Source organism: Cyanistes caeruleus, chromosome 3, assembly GCF_971803275.1.
Source record: "Cyanistes caeruleus chromosome 3, bCyaCae1.hap1.1, whole genome shotgun sequence".
In the NCBI taxonomy this organism is placed as follows: Eukaryota; Metazoa; Chordata; class Aves; order Passeriformes; family Paridae; genus Cyanistes; species Cyanistes caeruleus.
Genome location: NC_141703.1, coordinates 18,071,722 through 18,091,268, shown reverse-complemented (window position 1 = coordinate 18,091,268; position 19,547 = coordinate 18,071,722). Strand labels below are relative to the sequence as shown.

At 40.2% G+C, this 19,547-nt stretch overlaps 1 protein-coding gene and 1 long non-coding RNA gene across 5 annotated transcripts in view; one reads left to right on the top strand and one right to left on the bottom strand.

Annotated features, from left to right (window-relative positions):
- The first annotated feature begins 424 nt into the window (after positions 1–424).
- LOC111922827 (uncharacterized) lies at positions 425–2,997 on the top strand. Its single transcript, XR_002860744.2, has 3 exons — positions 425–505; positions 1,223–1,268; positions 2,949–2,997. It is a non-coding gene; the product is annotated as an uncharacterized LOC111922827 (long non-coding RNA).
- Positions 2,998–14,438: 11,441 nt separating this feature from the next.
- The window catches only part of GEMIN8 (gem nuclear organelle associated protein 8), a 28,779-nt gene continuing 23,670 nt past the window's right edge, over positions 14,439–19,547 (bottom strand). For all 4 annotated transcript variants that reach the window (XM_086880043.1, XM_086880042.1, XM_086880044.1 and 1 more), the window contains one exon: positions 14,439–17,020. Coding sequence is in view for 3 of the 4 variants with exons in the window: in XM_086880042.1 (XP_086736168.1) it covers positions 16,770–17,020 (251 nt within the window). In the remaining variant the exon portion in view is untranslated. The remainder of the gene's footprint in view (positions 17,021–19,547) is intronic.

Genomic DNA, 19,547 nt, shown 5'->3' with positions numbered 1-19,547 from the left:
CCGCGGGTTCGCGCTCGCCCCGTGCCCGCCTCCCGCAGGAGCGGGACAAGGGACAAGGGACAAGGGACAAGGGACAAGGGACAAGGGACAAGGGACAAGGGACAAGGGACAAGGCTCGCCCGCAGGGGCTCCAGGGACGGGCGGCCGCGGCCAGGCAGGAGCCTTGACCCTCTCGCCCGGGCAACCTTGGCAACCTGAGCTGCGGGCGCCCTTGACCTTCACAGACACCTGCCCCTTATGTTTCTCTGTGACAGTGGCGAGGGCACTGTGTGCTCATACACGACATCATTTCGTTACTGTCCATACCAGTGCTCAGCAATGTTATTCTTATCCTCACAGCCCCTTCTGAAGCGTCTCACGCCTCTTGCCAGCGTCACACGGCACTGCGGGAGCGGCGTTCCAGCCACCGCCGCGCATGACGGTGCTCGCAGGGACTTTGTCATTCCTTAAGCACCGTGAGGAATGTGTCTTGGCTTTGGGAAAATTCGGTGAACGGGACCGGGAGGTAACAGACTGGGGAGTTCGGGCACATATCGGTGCTTCTCCCTTAGGAGATTACCAGTAGCCCCTTCTCCATACCTAGGCATGTTGGAGGTAAATGACAGTGTCACACGGGAGTGATCCTTCACAGACACTGAAGACAGGGATGGGAGAGAGTGGCAAAGTCACTTTTTCAGTTTAGTTGCTTTCCTGAATTGGAGTTTTACCATTAGAGCAGTTTGATTGCTTCAGTTGCAAAGGCCAGTGCTTTAGACAGAAAAAGTGCATCTACAGTGACTAATATCAATCAGATTGTGCTGATTTACATTAACTGGGTACTTGGCATGCATTTCCTTTGTCTTTGCCACAATAATACTACACTAATTTTCTCTTATTTATGGGCAGCGTAAGGATATATTTCATTTCTTCCTATGATCATTAACACATTAATTTATTCAATTATGTAACTATATTTTTCACCTCAAATTGAGATTGATTACTTAAGAATGTATTAATAACATTCAAAGGCAAAAGAGTGACAGAAGTGTGAACACTAATTTTCAGGAAAATTAGTTTGTACTTCGGAAATTCAGGCCCCTGCTCCCAAAATAGTGTGTGTACTCATTATAAAGTTGCAATGTTAATGTGTGGTTTCTTTTCCATTAACATAAAAATCACAGTCTCCTGGGCCAAAATGATCTGAGGCTTTTGCATTGATTAATGAACATATATGTTTTTCCAGGAAGGTCTGTGGGCTCAACACCATGCATGCACCGCGGGATCAGGGAGTAAGTGCCTCTCCTCTAACAGGTAATAAGTGGATTGATGGAGTAAGCCATTTTATAAAGATAGAAAAAAAAAAAAATCATAGCTAAGCTGATCACTAGCAAGCTGCTTCCAGACCTCCCTGGGAATTAAAGTAGATGAGCTATGCACCTTTGAAAAATTAGATTAATTATGGAAGTAGCACATGACCCTTAACTAGAGTGGCACTAAATAGCACTGAAATATGGCAGGAACAAAATGCAAATGGTAAGAGAATCCCACTGTGTGCAGCACTATGTGCTGGTGAAGGTATAATTTAATTTTCTTTTTTAAAATAAAAATTAGTTGAAATTTATATTATTTTAAGTTTCTACAGCACACTTGATTAATAGCTTGATTTATAATAGAATCAGCTGAAAAATGTCCCGTAATTCTGAATGTACTCGCATTTATAGGTAACTTTGCATCATTGAAATCCATAGAACGAGTTCTTCAAGGGAAGTTGGTCAGTGCTGTCCAGACTGGGTTTACACACTTACACTGAAGTATGAGGCAGATATTACTAAGGGAGTGCAAAAGAAGTTGTCCATATCAACACATTTGCAGTGAGAGGAGGGATTTACTTTCTGCCATTCTCACAAATGTTGGTAATTTTTCTCTCCAAAGCATAAGACAAAGAACAGCTATCCAAATATTGGTTATGGCTCAGCAGTCAGTGGGGATTTCCACTCACAGAGGTACCAAGTCTCTGATAAATGAAGAGAGAAGCTGACAGAAGTTTTGGTTCCTTAAACAAAACTATATTGTAATATTCAATTGAGGCCAAGGAGATGGGAATACTTGAAATTTCTGCTAGGAATAGAAACTAATGGATTTAATTTCAGAACCAAGATGTCTGGAGAAACAGGTATTTCCCTTTTTGGGAAAGGCTTATGACTGGGTTCTGGTCCATGCTCTTGCTCTTGTATCTAGCACACAATGTAAAGGAGAAAGGCTGAAGTGTGCAACATGTCAGCAAGCCTCTGTATTTGAATGGCTCCTTGGGTGCTATCACTGGTAGCTGTAAGGAGGGGCTAAGGACCTGCTGTAAATTATGCCAGAAGCCATACTGATCCAAACAATCTCTTCATTAAGGGATTATAAAATGAGTGTAGCAGATTTGCTCTACAAAAGAGAAAGTGAAGGTTAGAATTCTGCATTGATTTATGTAATTTGTCTACACTGGGTGCTTAAAACTTTTTCCATAGTTTAGGTGATCTGCAAACATTTTTCTATGTGCAGTTACCCTAATACTAAATCATGGTACCAGGTGTTTCAAGAGACACCTTCACTCCCTGTAGCAATATGCTTGGATTACCTCCTAACCTCTTCTGGAGCAGTATGTTCGTCTCTGGAGATGTTTTAAGGGGGCCATTTGATATTCAGAAGAAAATTTAACTTCAGTTTCAATATTAGTCAAGAAGAGGCAAGATGAGATGTAGGCATCTCACTAGTTGTAACCAAGGGCATGGCATCAGTATGAAACATCATATTTTACTGTATTTGACCATTTCCACCAATTAGTGGTGAAACAGGTTTCTAGATTAAGGGAAGGCTCATTGCATATAATTATTTTTTTGTTGCTTCAGTTTACCAGACTCCATCTGTTTCTCCACTTGTTCACTGCAGAACATCGTAGCTCTAAAACAAATCCCTTTTTTCAGGATGGAATGGTGTGATAGCTGCCGCTACCTGTTTGGTCGTCTCTCTTTTCCACTCCCACTCTTTCCTCAGGCTGTCTAACTAGACAGATTGCCCCAGGTAGGAAACCTCCCCAGTTAAAAATAGAATCAACGCAGTGTGTTTCCACTTAATGTTTTAGCTTTGACTAAACATTCTGGTGCATTAAAGACAGTGGTTTAATAAAAATATGTGCTAAAGGGTTGTGTGTTTCAGTGGGGTTCTCAGCTCCCACATCAGCTGTATGCCATGGCTCTCTCTGCTAATAGTGAAGCTAATGGTTAATCATGATATTCCTTCATCTGACTGCTACATAGGCAGTGTCAGTGGGTACCAGTCATGGCCACTTTCCAGAGGATTAGAGTAAGTGTATGGAGTGCTACTCCATTTTTGCTTTTGCAAAAATCCTGCAAATTTCCAAAACCCTATAAAATCAGGGACCATAAAGCACTCTCCTTTTGAATGTTAACATGAATGTATTTTAGCTTTAAGGAAATGAGAAGTGATAAGAACTGGTTTTAGTTGCAGTGAGTGTTCTCTGAGACCTTTCTCAAGGGGAGTTCAGCCATTCTCTCTGTAATGAGCTTCTGTGATTCCATGTACAGTTGAGGCATACTGTGGTTTTTCTCTCCCATGTGATCTTCTCTTCACAGAGGCTGTGGATGTTGAAGAGAAGTAAGGTGACAACTGGATCCCTTTGTACACTTTATATCTGTGTGTAAAGAAGAGGTGACCTGTGTGGTCACATCTCAGCATCTCAGGGTAGATCAAGGGGCATGACTCATACTCTCCTGTGTCTTCTGTACCTGTTATGTGAGGCTGATCCACTTTAGACTCCAACTGCTGCAACCAGACCGCTTTTTAGTGCTCACTGCAGAGAGCTGTTTGCAAAGTTCATCCAGCAAAATGCTGAACAAAATGGTTCAGATCTTTGCCACTTTTTAGTCTGGGGGAAAAGAGAGAAAGGGAAAGAGAAAAATGAGAAGTAATTTGATATGGTTTAGCCAACATGTAGATACTCATCCTGGAATTTAACATTCAGGTATGATAGTATAAGACATAAATAGTTTTCAAAATTAAAATGCTTCTTATTACCAAGTAGGTCACACTTCCAACAACTGTTTCTCAATATGTAAATATAAACAGTGATTGCTTTGAAAAATATATAATTATATATTCGACAAAATGCATATTTTTTTCCCAATGCAGCACAGTTAATTTTATCTGAAAATTAGTGATTACCATTTTGGTGTTAATTATGGAGTACTAAATACATCTTCAGTGTTAACAGATAGACTCATCCCTGTTTCAGATATCGCTTGTGGCACTCACTTGTGGAATTAACTATGTTGCTTTGTGATTTTAGAGACACAAAAATAAAATTAGGAGATGTCATTGGAAATGAAGGATTAATATATTGATTAGGACCTCTGCTTTTACTTAGGCCTATATTATGGACTTTGCCCTAAGCACAGAATATATATATATATATATATGTTTTTATTCTGGATACATGCACTTGCTTCTGTGCCTTTCTCTGTCTGCATTCCACAGATATAACACACACCTGGTAGGGAATGGTGTAGGAAATAATATGTGGTGTAAGACAGCATGAGTGGTTTCAGTAAAGGATTACATAGAGCAGAAAGCTTGCAAGTGAAAGAGTACACCAACAATCTGAAAACAGATGAGTGTTACACAGAAAAAAAACCAAGTGGATACAACCTTTCCTTTTATGCGCAGCTCATCTCATTTTATACTCCTGAATGGATCTGTGAAATGTAGAAATGCTGACAACATTTTCTCCAAGTGAGAGAGAGAAAAGTCTTACCTCCTGCTATGTGAATCATGATACAATAATCCTATGAAGGCATTCTTCCACATACCTCATTCTAAAACATTTGGGTTCAAAAATTCATTTGAGATTGATCAGAGATGATGAGTTCAGTCTAGAAGGCTTGGATATAAACACTAACTGAAGTGCTTTGCTAATTTCCTATTGTGAGGTATGACCATGTGGGCTGGAGAGGCCAGCCTAGGGTCTTTAGGAGGAGCTGCCTCAAATCTATGGATTATCCAACATTTTCATTAGTACCACTGGGGAGATTTGAATGTGGAATAATTTGCGAATGAAGAAACCAGAGAGGGGCAAAACGCATACCCAAGGAACATTAGTATTCAACTTCAGAGCAACCTCTGTGTGAGCATATATGCACTCATTGCAATATTCTGAAAATAATTGCATACATATGTATGTTAGCCCCACCCTCCAGCGGCATCAATAGGTTTAACCTCAGTTTTCTGTTGCACTGCAAATTAAGGGAAAAGACTTTATTTTGAGAGTGTTGAACACATGGCTGCCATCCAACAACTTCAGCATGGCAACCTCCCAAGAAAGTGCTCCAAGGCAGCCTAATCAGGACAGAATTCCTGGCAAAGTATGTTTTGAGACAAGGCTCTCTCTCTTTTTCCAAAGTAGAAAACTCCTTTGATGGGAAGCACATAGAGCATTTAAGAACATTCTCAGGTGCCATTTTTGCAAACTGAAAAATCAAACTCAAAAAACTGGGGAGGAAAATTGCAGGAGTCATTTTAACACTTTTCCTGCTCTAGTTGGGCAATGGAGACTAAGAAACAGCCAGCTGATTTCACTTTAGTTCTCATTTTTTCACTTCTGTCAATAGGTACAAGCTCATAACCGATTATAGAAGGTTTTAATGCTGCTCTGTAAACATGAATGATGCCTTAAACTGTATCACTAAGCTGAGTTAAATTCTGTCCTAAAGGGCCACTCAGCTTTAGTGTTCTGCTAAGAAACATTCCAAAATGCTGGTTTGGGTTTTGTGTTGGGATTTTCCCTCCCCACACGCAGTATGTTTTATTGCTTCTGTACTGCTCTTCCTGCTTTGCACACTCCAGTTCTGCTGAGTGGCTATACCCAGAGCTGTGGTTTGTGGCAAAACGTGATGTGTTGGAGGAAAGATGGGGAAGACTCCATTAGCCAGCAATAATGTAACATCCTCGGTGTGCCAACAGGCTGCAGAGGATGGGTGTCCTGGGCTGTGGGAGCTACAGGAGCTGGCACAGCCCTTCAGGTTTTTCACTGCCTCTAACAGTGAAACAGAAGTGGCTCTAAGACACAACATCCTCCATCAGCTCTGTGAGATGTGGTTTTGGGAGGAAGGTGTGGCTTCAGATCTGCTGACATCATGGAAATGCTTCACCTCCTTCTGACTTCACAGAAAGCCAAACACATTAGACCTGCCAGAAATGTGACACTCAGGAGTAAAAAAGCTCAACCCACTCTGGTCAGATGAGTGAGAGGCCTCCCAGAAAGCCCAACCTGATAAATGCAGCTGAGGAACTTGAAAAATAACATGACAACATTTTGATATTAAATGTTGAGTTTGGAAGATTAATATAAATTTTCATTCCCTAGACTAATAAACCTGGTGATTTTTTCCTAAAAGAAACCCAAACATTTATTCTAAACAAGGGCATTTTCCTCCCACTTTCAGTACAGACAGCTAATTTTTGCAAATGCACAAGTACATGATTAAAACATAAAAGCAGAACACACTAGTCACCCATATGTATCCATTCTTCAATTAGAGAAGATAAAAAAAGTAAATGAAAGCATCAAGTATCTTACATTGGTAATAATTTTATCTTCCTTTATACCATACGTAAGATAGATAGGAGTGCCTGTATTTTTCAAAAAATAACACTTTTTTAAGACCCTTGTTATTTGACTCTTGTTCTCCAGGATATCATGTTCAGAAAATAGAAAAATAATATTCCAAGTGAGGAATGTAGTAAAACTTTCTATTAAAACTATATTAAACAAGTAATATTGTCATAGGTGAATCTAGATTCTTACTTTTTGTACTTTTTTTTTAAATAAAGTTCAGGCTGAACATGAGTGTTTTGTAACTGCCAGATAGCCTAGAACGTTAATTCTGCCATCCAATATTCCAAGGAAATAGCTTCTTTGTGCTTAAAATATGAAAGGGCTACAGACAAACCAAACATCACAAGAGCCTGGCAGACAAAATGACCCAAGGCCATTAAAGAAGCTACAGAAGCTGCAGCTTGTAAAATTATTCCCAAAAGACAACATTACTTCTAACACCCATTGGGCTGTTAGAAGTGACACTGTTTGAAGTCCACCTTGAAAAGGAAGCAGAAGTGCATGCCTAGGCCTTGAAATAGTGGGTAAGAGCTCATGCATATGAAGTATCAACAAAGTGATGCTGTGATGAGCTCACAGGGGACTGCCCAGAGCCCTGGTGGTAGATGATGTGCAGGAGGAACCAGAGACAACAGCGGCCAGGGGTTATCAGAGCATTTCCTGCAGTTCTGTAGGAGAACAGAGGTTGAGGCAGAGGTAAATGAGCCTGGCAGGCTGGCAATTAAGGGAAAAAGCCAAGCAGGAGCCAAGGAAAGGTACAGAGAGGGAGGCAAAGCTCTGCAGCCAAGCCCACTGAGGGAAATAGGAAGTGATGAGCAAAACAGGAGACAATGTATTTCTAAAAGGGGAAAAAACGGTCCTACTACAGCAATTTTCTAAGGCACCAGGTGCTGCTCTGTCTAAACTTACATCTAGACACATCTCTGATGCAACTGGGTAGTTTGGCTCATGTCCTTTCTTTCCTGTGACTCCCACAGGTTTTGAACCCTACTGTTACAGACTTTCAGGTTGAAAAATTCCAGTGGTTAAGTTAGAAATCTGTAGTCATTAGAATAATGGGAGATCCCTAGAGAGAGCCAACACTGCTATGCAGAAAATTTATTAGCAGCAGGAACAGAGGCCTGTATCAGCACTTTACTGGTGGATAAATCAGTGGGTTTGCTAATGATGTTTCGGTTCTCTTGATTGAATTGGATTTGTAAGAGAAATGCAGCTGTAGACTGAATTGCTTTATATGACAAGAGAATAATGAATAGCCAATCCTGAACACCCAGGGTTTCTGTATATATGGGATAATTTAGCTTCCGTTCTTGTTATTATTTTATATGCAAATGAAATTATCAATGCCTTTATATAATAACTTCCTGGATCACATTTATTCTTGAGCTTTTTGCCTTTTTGTGTGCAAGAGAAATTTCTTTCCCTCATTTTAGCCAGGGTTTAATACTAAATCCAGCTCCTGCTGGAGCTTGTGGGAGTTTTATTGTGTTATAGATATGACCCATCCAGAGGACATTGAAAGTGAAAGAAAGTATTGAAACTGCCTGTGGTTATGAGGGTGTTGTTATTTATTTGGAGATATGCCCCATTACCTTATGCTATTATCTGCATGTTACATATACTGGGTTTTGCATATTTGATGTTTACTTAACACGCATATCAGGTTCTTTTAACAATGGTGTTGCAGAGATGGTCTGGCTAAGTGCCTTCATCAGCCTCTTTCTAGGTTGTTCTCTGGAGTTCCAGCCAGTCAGTCTTTATGTGTTTTAAGCTCTAAATAGGCTACTGCTCCCACTCTGAAGGATCACGCCAAACTGAACCAATGCCTGCTGGAAAAGTAAAAAACGGGATGCCAGCTGGCCAAGAGGGCTGAAAAGAGAGAAAAAAGAGATAAAATCATTCTTACATTGGGAAACTGCCTTAGCAAGGTCCTCGTCTGCTGGTTAGGAATAAATCACAGTTGCCTGGCTGGTCTTCCAAATGGCTGAGCTCCCAAGTTACAGTTACTCCTTGCCCTTGGAGGTGCAGTTGACTGAGATGTACTGTTGAAGCACATAAATTTAACAGATGGATTGTGAAGACCAGGCACTGTATCCAGCAATTGTTTCTCCCACTAGGGGAAAGCCTTACAAAAGCTTTCCCTGGTGTTCAACAGAAACGTGGTGGTTCACTGCACTGCAACTTTAGAAAGGTTTTGGCTGATTGGCTGCAGTGGGAAGAAACAAACTGGCAGTGACACAATTCCCACCACTTGCACATCAGTGAGGAAATTTTCTTTTAGCTAGGGAAAGAGGAGAGAATAATCTACCCACTGACAGGTCAGGGGCAGTGCTGTGGGAAGGGTCTTGGTGCTTTCTTCTTTCAGTGTTAATGGTGCCAGAGGCACTGACCAGAAAATCTGGTCAACTCCATTAGTCCTTCTCATGTGCTCTGCTGGCAACTGAGTGTCCAGGCAACAGTTTTTGCCCTCCCTGCATGAGATAGACAGGAGCATAGGAACTGAGAGAGCATCACCAGGCTGCACAACAGCCTGTGCTGGGGTAGAAGGACACAGTCAAGAAGGAGTCTTTGTGAAAAAGAAAACGAAGGAGCAAGAAGAGAGGTGTGCTGAAAACAACTGAGGCAACGAGAAGCCCAGGAAAGTGCTCAGCTAGATTCTTGTAGATATAAAGCGTTACAGATGTGGCCAGAAAAATGCATCACACTGCACAGTCATTTCATTCCAGGTAGCTTCATGGGGGTGGTGGCAGTGGTGGGAGAGGCAGTGTGTTCTTCCTACATTTAGTATACATTCAGGTGGTATTTCAGGCCTTGAAAGTGCAGCTGCTAGGCCACTCAACATTTTAAAGGGTGCTCAGGTAAGAAGTACATAAGAAAAGTGACAAATTTTAATCCTGGAAACCAGGAAATTAAAGTAATTTTGGAAAATCAAGAAACAACACAATTTTTGCAGACATTTTGTTTACAGTTATTATAACAACAGTTTTGGGCACCTTACTAGAATGAAAAAAATCTGCATTGTACTTGAGGATCTGCTATATTTTTTTAGTGTTTTAACAGTTTTACATAAATTCAGACTTCAAAAGCCTGTCATGAAGGAAGTTGAACTAGCAAAACAAAATTGTTTTAATTACTTTTTTTAAGTAAGGTATTAAAAAAATTCCAACAATATAAGCAGTTGATATATTTTAATTCAGTAGGATGTTCTATCTTCTTGGATTGAGGTGGACAATTCCATCATGTTGATGGGGACTACCACACTGCAGGCTGTGCCTGGAATGACAGTTTCCAGAAGTAACACAAATCACTAGTGCTGCAAATTATTATCAATGTGTTTACCACAAAAAAGCTTTAGCACTAACCATGCCAAAGAAACAGATTTCATTTTGTTAAGACTTGAAAATGCAAGTAACACAGCTAGACTAAAGGAGCTTCTGAAGGGAAGAGATGATAAGGCAGCTCTTTTTCTGCTTTTAAACAAGATTTAACTGCTGTTGACAGAGAAAGTATACGACTTTCTAAAGCAGGTTTGTAAAGTAAAACACACTCAGGAAGGGAAAAACACTAATCTTGTTAGAAGTTCTCTATAAAGCACTTTTGCACTCTGGAGATACATGGAGCTGTAGGTGACCTGGAGAGGGATCTGCTCAACAGGAAAATCAAAGGAGGGAAAATTTTGTCTGTCATTTTCTCTGTTTTCTGTGGTGACAGAGAAGAGCAGTTCTGGAGTAAGGATTTTCTACAGCACAACACAGCTGTTCTTTCTGATATGTCCTGAAAGAATTCACCATCTGGCAATGATGATATCACAGCCTGTTGCCATGGGACCATCATATCATCACACATATCCCACACTCAGCATCCTTTCAGAGCAAGACAGTACATTGTCACATCTGTCAGCAGCCAGCGGAAAATGGTGACAATGACCACAGGGCCAGGATATAACACAGAAACAGCTGCCATGAGCATGCTCAGCTACAGGGCTTCTCTGAGGAGGTGCCAAGGAAGGACTTCCTGTGTGCCAACACCCAGGGCAGTGACACCAAAACAGGACCACAAAGCAGCTGTGGCACTGCTGACACAACTCTGTTGCAGTGCAGTATCAATGATAATGTCATGTTTTGCTTAACAAATACTTTCTTGTCTCTAGTGCAGTGTGGTCTGGCATTTCTGGAAATCCTAAATTCATCAACACATGTAGAGAAAATTGATAAAAAGTAGTGAATACTACTGCCTTCTCTTTATGCAGTTGATTTTTCATTTGACTGCTCTTGGTTTACAGTCCATTTCAGATTTATATTCTGTAGTCCTGTAAGAATTATTCTATTTGGAGAAACTGACAAAACTTGTGTGTTTCAAGTGCATTGTAGCATAACGGGCTGAAGTTTTAGCTCAGCCTCACCAGTTTTCATGAAAGGACAGTGGAAGGGGAGCCTTCAGCCATTACTCAGCCACTTAATGGAATATGCTACACACACTTCAGTCTTCAACTTGATTTCTGTTACAACAGTAAGTCCCTGCTTTCTGTCCTTGGGGAAGATATTACAGGATCTTAAAAAGCCCAAAATACATAGTCTGTAATTATATTTACATTTATAGTTTTTGCAACTCTCTGACAAAGGACAACTTAAATTTGGGATGTTCCTGGTATTTTATTATGCTTTCCAAGTGAGAAGGCCCTGCAGACTTAACAAGCAGACGTGGAAGTGACAGGAAATGGAATCTCCTAATTAGTTTCTGAAATGTAGGAGATGATGTTGTTGCCAGAGGTAGCAGAAACCAGACATGATGACTGAGATCTTTTCCTGTCCAATGCAAAGGATGGAAGTAACACAGCTATATGAGTATCAAGATTGCTGAAATGCAATGCAGACACTTTTCCATGCTGGCTGCTGGTACAAGTCTAGATGAAAATATTTACTGAATCTCAGGCCAAATAACAAGTAAATGGGATTACATTAAACAGCTTTGCACTAGGTGTCTTTCAACTTGACTCCTTTTGACCTCAATGACAGTAAACTTTGGTGGAGCTGAGTCACCAAACAGGAGGGGTTGCTGTAACTAGAAAAGAAGAATTCGTGAGATAGCTGAAAGCTGAACCTCAAGACTGGTATTTCAATCTTCATCTTCAGAAGAAGCGTGTGGAAAGATTCTAGACATCCCTATAAACAGATCGGAAATCTGGTTATCTTCCTATGCAAACACCCAAAGGCAACTGTCTAGGGGACATAAATAAAATAGCATTTTTTTACCCCTTCCCAGCTATCAGTAAGGACCAGATTACAGACATCTGAAGACAGTGGTGTAATTTATTTTGAATAACTCCTCATAGACTTTTTGTCTCATTTCTTATTGAGTCAAGAAATTGTTGTTTTTATTTAAAACAAACTAAAAGTTAAGGAGGACCACTTGTAATTCTATTTAGAAAAAGCCCCACCAATCCTTTTCTCATTCCTTTCTCCCCACAAATGTATGTCTTTGGGATGGCTGAAAACAACAGTTATGGGGATAGCAGTTAGGTGTATTTTGGTTTTTCAAAAGGCTTTGCAGGTAGAAGATCTCAATGTAGTTTAGGGAACCAGCAGTGGTATTGGCATCATTAGGCTGAAAAGTATTTTCTTTTCAAAAACTATGTATGTTTGCATTTACTCTGCTTGCTTGCCTTCTTAGAATAAAAAGATTCATGATTAAAGGGGAAAAAAATTATTCTGTGACTTTGTAATGAAATCCATGCACAGAGAATCTCAATTACTGACAGCAAGCTCAGGAGAAGAAAACTCAAGAGAAACATGTCTTTCTCCACTTTTTTCCAAGCAACACCATGCTGTTCCTGGCCTGTTTATATCAATAGTTGAGGAATTGGCCTGTATGACCAATTCCAAAGAATGGACTGAGTCCAAGTAATTCCTCTGCTGTGACAGCCAGGTCTCCAACACAACACCCAAGTGGCAACATCATGGTCTGTCACCTACCCACCCTGAGCTCCTCTGCACATGTCACTGTGTGCCAGCTCAGCAATTCCAGCTATGTGAGAATATAGGAAGAGGTGTGAAGCCTTGAACACACTTTGGCTATAACCACCCTTCAGAATCAGCTGAGCCTTCCTTACTGGCTGCTATTCTACCTAGAAAAGAGCCCGTAAGAATTTATGTACATGCAGACACATAGGAGACAACAGGTTAGGGTAGACAGCTGATTGATTAGCACACAAACATGAAAAAAGATTTTTGTCACAGGATGAACGTGTTATTTATCAAATAATACATTTTCCAGGAGCTTACACTTTTAAGAAACCAGAAGGAAAACAGAGTTGGGATGTTTCCTTTTGACAGATTGTATTTCACATTTTGGGCAATAATCTTGGCCCCTCTCTAATTCTTTCAGCCAAAATATTCAGCCCAGCATGCCAAAAATCACACTTAAAACTCAAATCTCAAGCAGCTGAATCTGTGTCTTGCTTTTCTCAATTTCTACACCAAGAGCTAGACGGCTCTTCGTGCAACAAGAGATGAAGACACCAATATTTACAGCATATTTTACGTAATGAATGAGAAGCTTTTACTAAGAGACACAAGTGACCAAATCTGTATGTGTTATGTATGTGATGTTTATCCTTCATAAAGGCTGTTACTGAAATTTAGATTGCTTTTTATTAATGCTTTTTCCAAGTGTGAGGTGTTTGCAGCCAGCCATTAATGAGACCCCCGTCAAAAAGGATGAATATTTACCCGTAATGTTGATTGAGAAAATGATGCTCATCAAAAGGGTTGAGTCAGTCTCTTCTTAGGTCGCCTGTACACACAGGCACACTGAGCTGTCAGCTGCTGTATGGGGAAAAAATTCTAAAAGAACAAGAGCTCTTGACAACATCACCAAAGCATAAAAGTAAGCAATTTTTCTTTCCGTAGGAAACAGATCATTGCTTCATTTCTATGCTACATTTATATCACACCAATTCTGAAAGGTTTTTTTTTTCTTATTTCTTTTAAGAATGTAGTAGAAAAGACCTATTACATTTGTCTTTTATCTTCAGAGCATCTTCAACCAATCACAAACTCTTCTGCTGAAAATCAGCCTGATTTGCATGTAACAAATGAAGAAACCAGTTTTTGAAATCAAGACTGATTGGATGACTTCAGGGTGTAATTCCTTCTACTGGAGCTGGGAAAAGCTCATGAGAAACAGCACCATCAGCAAGAGAAAAATTCCCTTTAGGCAGGACTATACCAACAACTGGCATAACTGAAAGCAAAGGTGCAACGTTTTGGAGAAGGAAGAATCAAGTCTGCAACACCACAGCTGCATTCTGGTCAAGGAACATTGTATCTCTGGGGGAACAATGTGTGCATGTTCCCATGACTGAGGACTGCAGCATAATATGTGTGTGCAAGAAAGGCAAATGTTACAGACGATGGAAATGGCATTTTTGAGTTGCTGCTGCATTTCCTCCATGATCACATGCTTTTATGTGAGATATTTATCATAAATGTAAAATGACATGGGAGATAGAGTAAAAGAACTGCAACACAGAATTTTCAAGTTCTGCTGAATTTCCAGAAAAATGGGACATCTGGGCCAGATGTCCCATTTTGCTGGCCCATCCCCTGAAATGAGATTATTTGGCAGCAACTCTTAAGACTGCAGTAGGATATTTCCCCCTTTCAGGAGTTAGTATATAGTTCCTAGGGAACAATTCATCCAGTTCTCTCTCCTTCTAACCTCATAGCATATTAAGCCTACTAAACCCTCTTAAAAATCCTTACAAGAACCAAAGGCAAGGTGATTTCCTTTATATATTTATTTTTATAAATTTGTTTTACACTTTATGTGAGGTAGGAAAGGAATACAATGTTTGTCTTATATGAGGTCTCTACAAATACTTTTGAGACCTGAATTTCTGCTTCTGCTAGCAGAACCAGTTGTATGAAAAGTCAACCACAGCAAGAACTGGAAATCGTGTTGAAAAGTAAGAACAGCCCAGTCCTACCCTACCCATTCTTTTTTTTTTTTTCTGAACTGAACTGCACAGGGAAAACACCATCACCACATTGGGAACATTTCAAATAGGAACAGAGAAATTTATGCATGGTAATCTGAGACAGTTTTCCCCCAGTGGATACAGCAACCCTCCCATTCATTTTGCACCACACCATACATGTGTGGTATTGCCTGACATTGCTGTGAAAGTCTTGTCAACACTCCTTGTGCCTCTCCATATGTTAAAACCACTCCTGCTCCAAGTTCAATTTTCCTTAAACAATACAGCAGCTAAAAGAAAGCTTTACCATTTAAGAACTGAAGTGTTCTAACTATGGAAGTTTGTTTACATAAAAAAAATAAAAGAAAATTACAAGGTGTTACGAAGAAAATTTATTTGGTCAATGAAAGGAAACCCCAACAAAACACAGAATTTTTGATGAAACCTGCCAAAAACAAGAGTGAAGACAAATGAAGGACTGTTAATAATCCTTTTCTCTCTCCTGTCTCAGTGAAGTTTTTCAGATTAATCACACCACAAATAAGTCTTGGAAACTGGAGGCTTTTTAATTTCAGTGTTCAATTTAACTTCATCTCATCACATCTAAAATGAAAGAGGTGGAATGATATGGAAATGTTGCTTTGAAAAAACAGTAACTACTGCTGAAAGCAAAGATATTCCAAACTGCACTGCAGACTTGCTTTGTTGCAGCTGGCTGCTGCAGAGAGCACAGCAACTGCTGGGTGTATTACAAACTACACATGCTACAGAGAAACTCTGGACACTCAGTCAACATGAACTGAAGCTAAAATTTTAATTGTAACCTTCCTCTGTTGCCACAAAGGCAGATGGGTATATCACTATTAAACCAGCAGATGGTTCCTTTGCCCTGGCATGGAAATGCTGCAACACAAACTACTGACCTTCAGTACACAATGATATTTATCAGCAGAGCTTCACATAGTCCTTTTAAGTGTTCAGGGTACCATTTTCTAAGGAGACACTGGTTTTGAGGGGCCTTTTTGGCCTCTCTTACACAAACCAATGTGCTTCACTCCACCTTGTGGGGGGCAAGCACAACTGGCCCAAAGAATGACAGAAGCAGAACCAAACAGCTAGTGCAGATGGATAAGCACACACAGAGGCACATCTCTGTGCAGATAGGTGAGTATACAACTACTTATGTTTAAATTTTGTGCATGTCCTATGCACCTGGCCATTGGAAAGCTGCAACTAAAATAGACATAGCCCACAGGGTTACCTGGCTTCCACAGTTCCATATACATTGGTGAGATATAGTCTACTGCTCTAATAAGCCTTCTTTAAAGCTTAAAGTCCATTGCTGCTTTTTATTAGAATGGCAAAAAACACTGTAGGCACTGGCTCCTATAGTGTTGTGTCCTCTTAGTTTCTCTTCTGCTCGACAGATCTCATCAACAGACAGGATCACATCAGGCTTCTGCCCGATCCTCCCACCCCTGCATTGAAACATTTTTCTATATAATGTTGCTTTAGAGTCAAACTCATGCCAGACAAGTATCAGTCTGGAAAAAAACCTTCCTGCTTTATTATAAACCTTTGAAAAAGAATTCCAGTGTCTGGGCTATGGTAATTTGATAAGTTGTATCTTGGCCAGTGGGCTCCTGGTTCTCAAAAAAATCCAAGATTAGCAGACATAACACTTCAAGCTATGCTGTGTGAAACATGATCCTAATACTACTATGTTAAATAAGACTAGAAAATGGGATCAGTCAAATTCCTAAACAGGAAGAGCAGACAATTCCTAAAATCTTTTCCTTCTTTATATGGCTTCATATTTTCCCAGTTCACTGGGTATGGATGTTGTCATGTTTCTTGCAAGTCAAGGCAAGCGGGTATCAAATTAGAGAATTTTAGACAGGTTTGATATTACAGTCCCTCCCATTACTACTTGACAACTGTATGTAGGATGAATGGACTGTGAGCATCACTGACAGACACTGTAAAAGAAAAAAAAGGGCCAAAGAAATACATGCTGTCCTTGCTAGACACTCCCTCAAAGCCCAAAAACAAAATGTGCAGTTTGTTCTTTCAGCAGCCCAACCTGAGGCACCTGACCTTACAGCACTGCACCGTGTCAGAGCACAGTCTGGGTACTCACAGCTTAAGGGGAATAATGGGCCAGTATTTGGGCTGCTTTTTGTCACAGTTCCTATCAAAGATAAGCTGCAAGGCAGCCTCCATTGCCTGGATTTTGGCAGCTTCAGCACCATACAGTTTCTTCATTTCTGCCATGCGCCTCTCCCCGGGTCTTTCTGTAGGCGGCTCCACAGAACGCTCCACCCTCCTGTGCAGGTCTTGATCAGCCTCCACGTATGGGTCCTCAGCCTCCAGCTGCTGCTGCCTCCCTAGACAAATAAACCATAAGAGATGTAAATTACTGGGCTATCGACCAGTCATGTTTTATTTTAACTTTTAAAAATATTACATATTTTTGCTGGTCTAAAAGGAAAAAATGCGTATGTTCTAGGGTACAGCTGCACTCATTTTGCATAAAGACGAATTCCCACTAAATATCACAGTAAAGCCAGGCTGGAATAAATGGGGAGAAATGAAGAAGATCCTGGAACTGAATCCTAAAACTGTAAGAAACCTATGTATTGGTACTACTAAGAAAAAATCAACATTGCTCCATTTCTCCCCAAAATACACATGCCCCGAAATCACTCAAACAACAAAACAACAAAAACCCCAAACACAAATCTGTCCCCCTCCCAAGAAAACAGAGAAAACCCAACCAAAAAATCCCAACTCACTCCCCATACCAAAAAAATCCAACAAAAAGGAGAGTTGTTTCCAAACTAATGACTTAGCAGCTGAGAAAGGAAACAATGCACAGGACAATGCAACTTTAGCTGAATGATAGCCAAGAGAAAATGTAATCAGTTGCTACTCTGTGAAAATGAACAAATGGGTCTGTCATGTCTGCCATTAAGTGCATTCAATGAAACACAGCTGTAAGCATCGTGTTTAGGTAAACTGTCCAAACTCAGCCATTTCTCAAGACTTGCAAAGTCCAAAGCTGGCAGCCTTACTCTACTGCTTAGAAAACAAACAAAACAGCACCAACATAAATGCAGGCATCAGGTCTTTTAAAGAGGATTTAAAACAATTCAAGAGGTGAAACATTTAGACCAATCTGTCAACAAAAATGCTCTGGGGTAAGCAAGAACTTGATTGTGCATGTCCAAATTTACCTCTGCTTCCTGGGTACTGCTCTGATGAAACAATGCTATATGCAGTGAGAACATCAAAGGGCTACACAAAACTTCATTCTTATGGGGACATTTCTGTAAGAGGGAGAAAATCATCTGGCAACTGAACTCGTCAATAAAAAAACTACCATCCTCAAAAGCGTCTAACAGTTCACTACTAATGACACTGGCAGAGTTTTTTTAAACATCAAAAAGGACAGAGTGTCCACAGGTCAGGATGCATTGGTCACACACAGGACATTGCTTCTCAGCTTTTAGTGCCATGTACCTCTTCCCTCTGTCACCCTAAGGCGGGGATTTAGCTTCCACAACACACAGGACATCTGCAAACCCTAACCCAAAGTTAAATATCCTGACATTTCTGTGTCAAACATCTGCAGTTTATTTTCATACTGGAAAGTACTGTACTGAGCAGCCAACTGACTGTCAGCCTTCCTAAAGGAATTAGCCCCTGTATGGCATTCACAGAAAACAGATATTTTAAATTATATGATCAGAAACTTCAGTTTTGGGATCTGTTTGTCTGACAGACATAGAAGTTTTTGTCCTGTCATTTGGAACACCATGCACAGTTTTGTGTTGGTTGTCAAAAGGCTTGAGGAATTATTAGCGATCTATTCCAGAAAGCCATTTCTGTGATTCTGCTTTAAGGACACACCCCTTAACTAGGCTGCACTGCCAGAATTCACAAGGAAATATACATTAGAGTCCATATGTGTTTTTGGAAGAGTCAGATTTATTTGGTGTCGGGCCATTTTAACCAGAAGGTTTGAATTAAAGAAACTAACATTGTCTACAGAGGGCTCAGCACTTCGAGGACAAGATACAGCACCCAGGATATACCTTGCACCCCAGTGAAACCAACTTCCTGGGACACCACACTGCCCACAACTACATAACATGTTTTTAAGCACAAACTGGATACAAATTACACTGAATAGTTTTAGATAGAAAAACAAACAAGACTATGCTGGCAAACCAATGTCTCCCACTGTAGATTACACAGCAAAACTGGCAAGGCAATGAGTTGGACCAATATTTCTTAACTCTCTTGGGACACTAGATAACTCCCTGTACTTCTTCATTGCCCATGGAAATTTTTTATTCTTTAGTTCCATAGCTGCATGCTAAAGACAGCTGCTTCCTTGCTTGTTTGCTGTAGAATACTGTCTGATAGCTCACTGCACACGCTGATCCTTAAGAAAAAAAAAAAAAAAAAGATTCTCTGGAGATAGATAATGAATTCTTCTGTTTGGAAATTAAATGGAACTCTAGCAGAAACTTCATGATGGATGAGTAGATTACTGTTTAGTGTGCATCAATCTCCATTTCTCAACACAGAGTAGTTCATAAATCTGTAGATTCTAATTGTAACAATCAAAATAATAATACCAATTTAAATTCCACTCTCAGAATTACCTGATGTATGTCTGGAGTATTTTACTTTACACTAAGCAGATACACTGTCCTTAATTTTCTAACTTGACTTCTGCTATTCCATAGCTACTGGTTAAAAAAGATCCCAGAGTGATCGTATTACAGAGTTTTAGACACATAAATTAGGTCTGGAATCCAGGCAGAGGCTCAGGACAGAAATGTGCCACAGGGACACACAGTTTTTTGCACCAAAGGCTGAATTTGAGCACAGAACATGACAGCT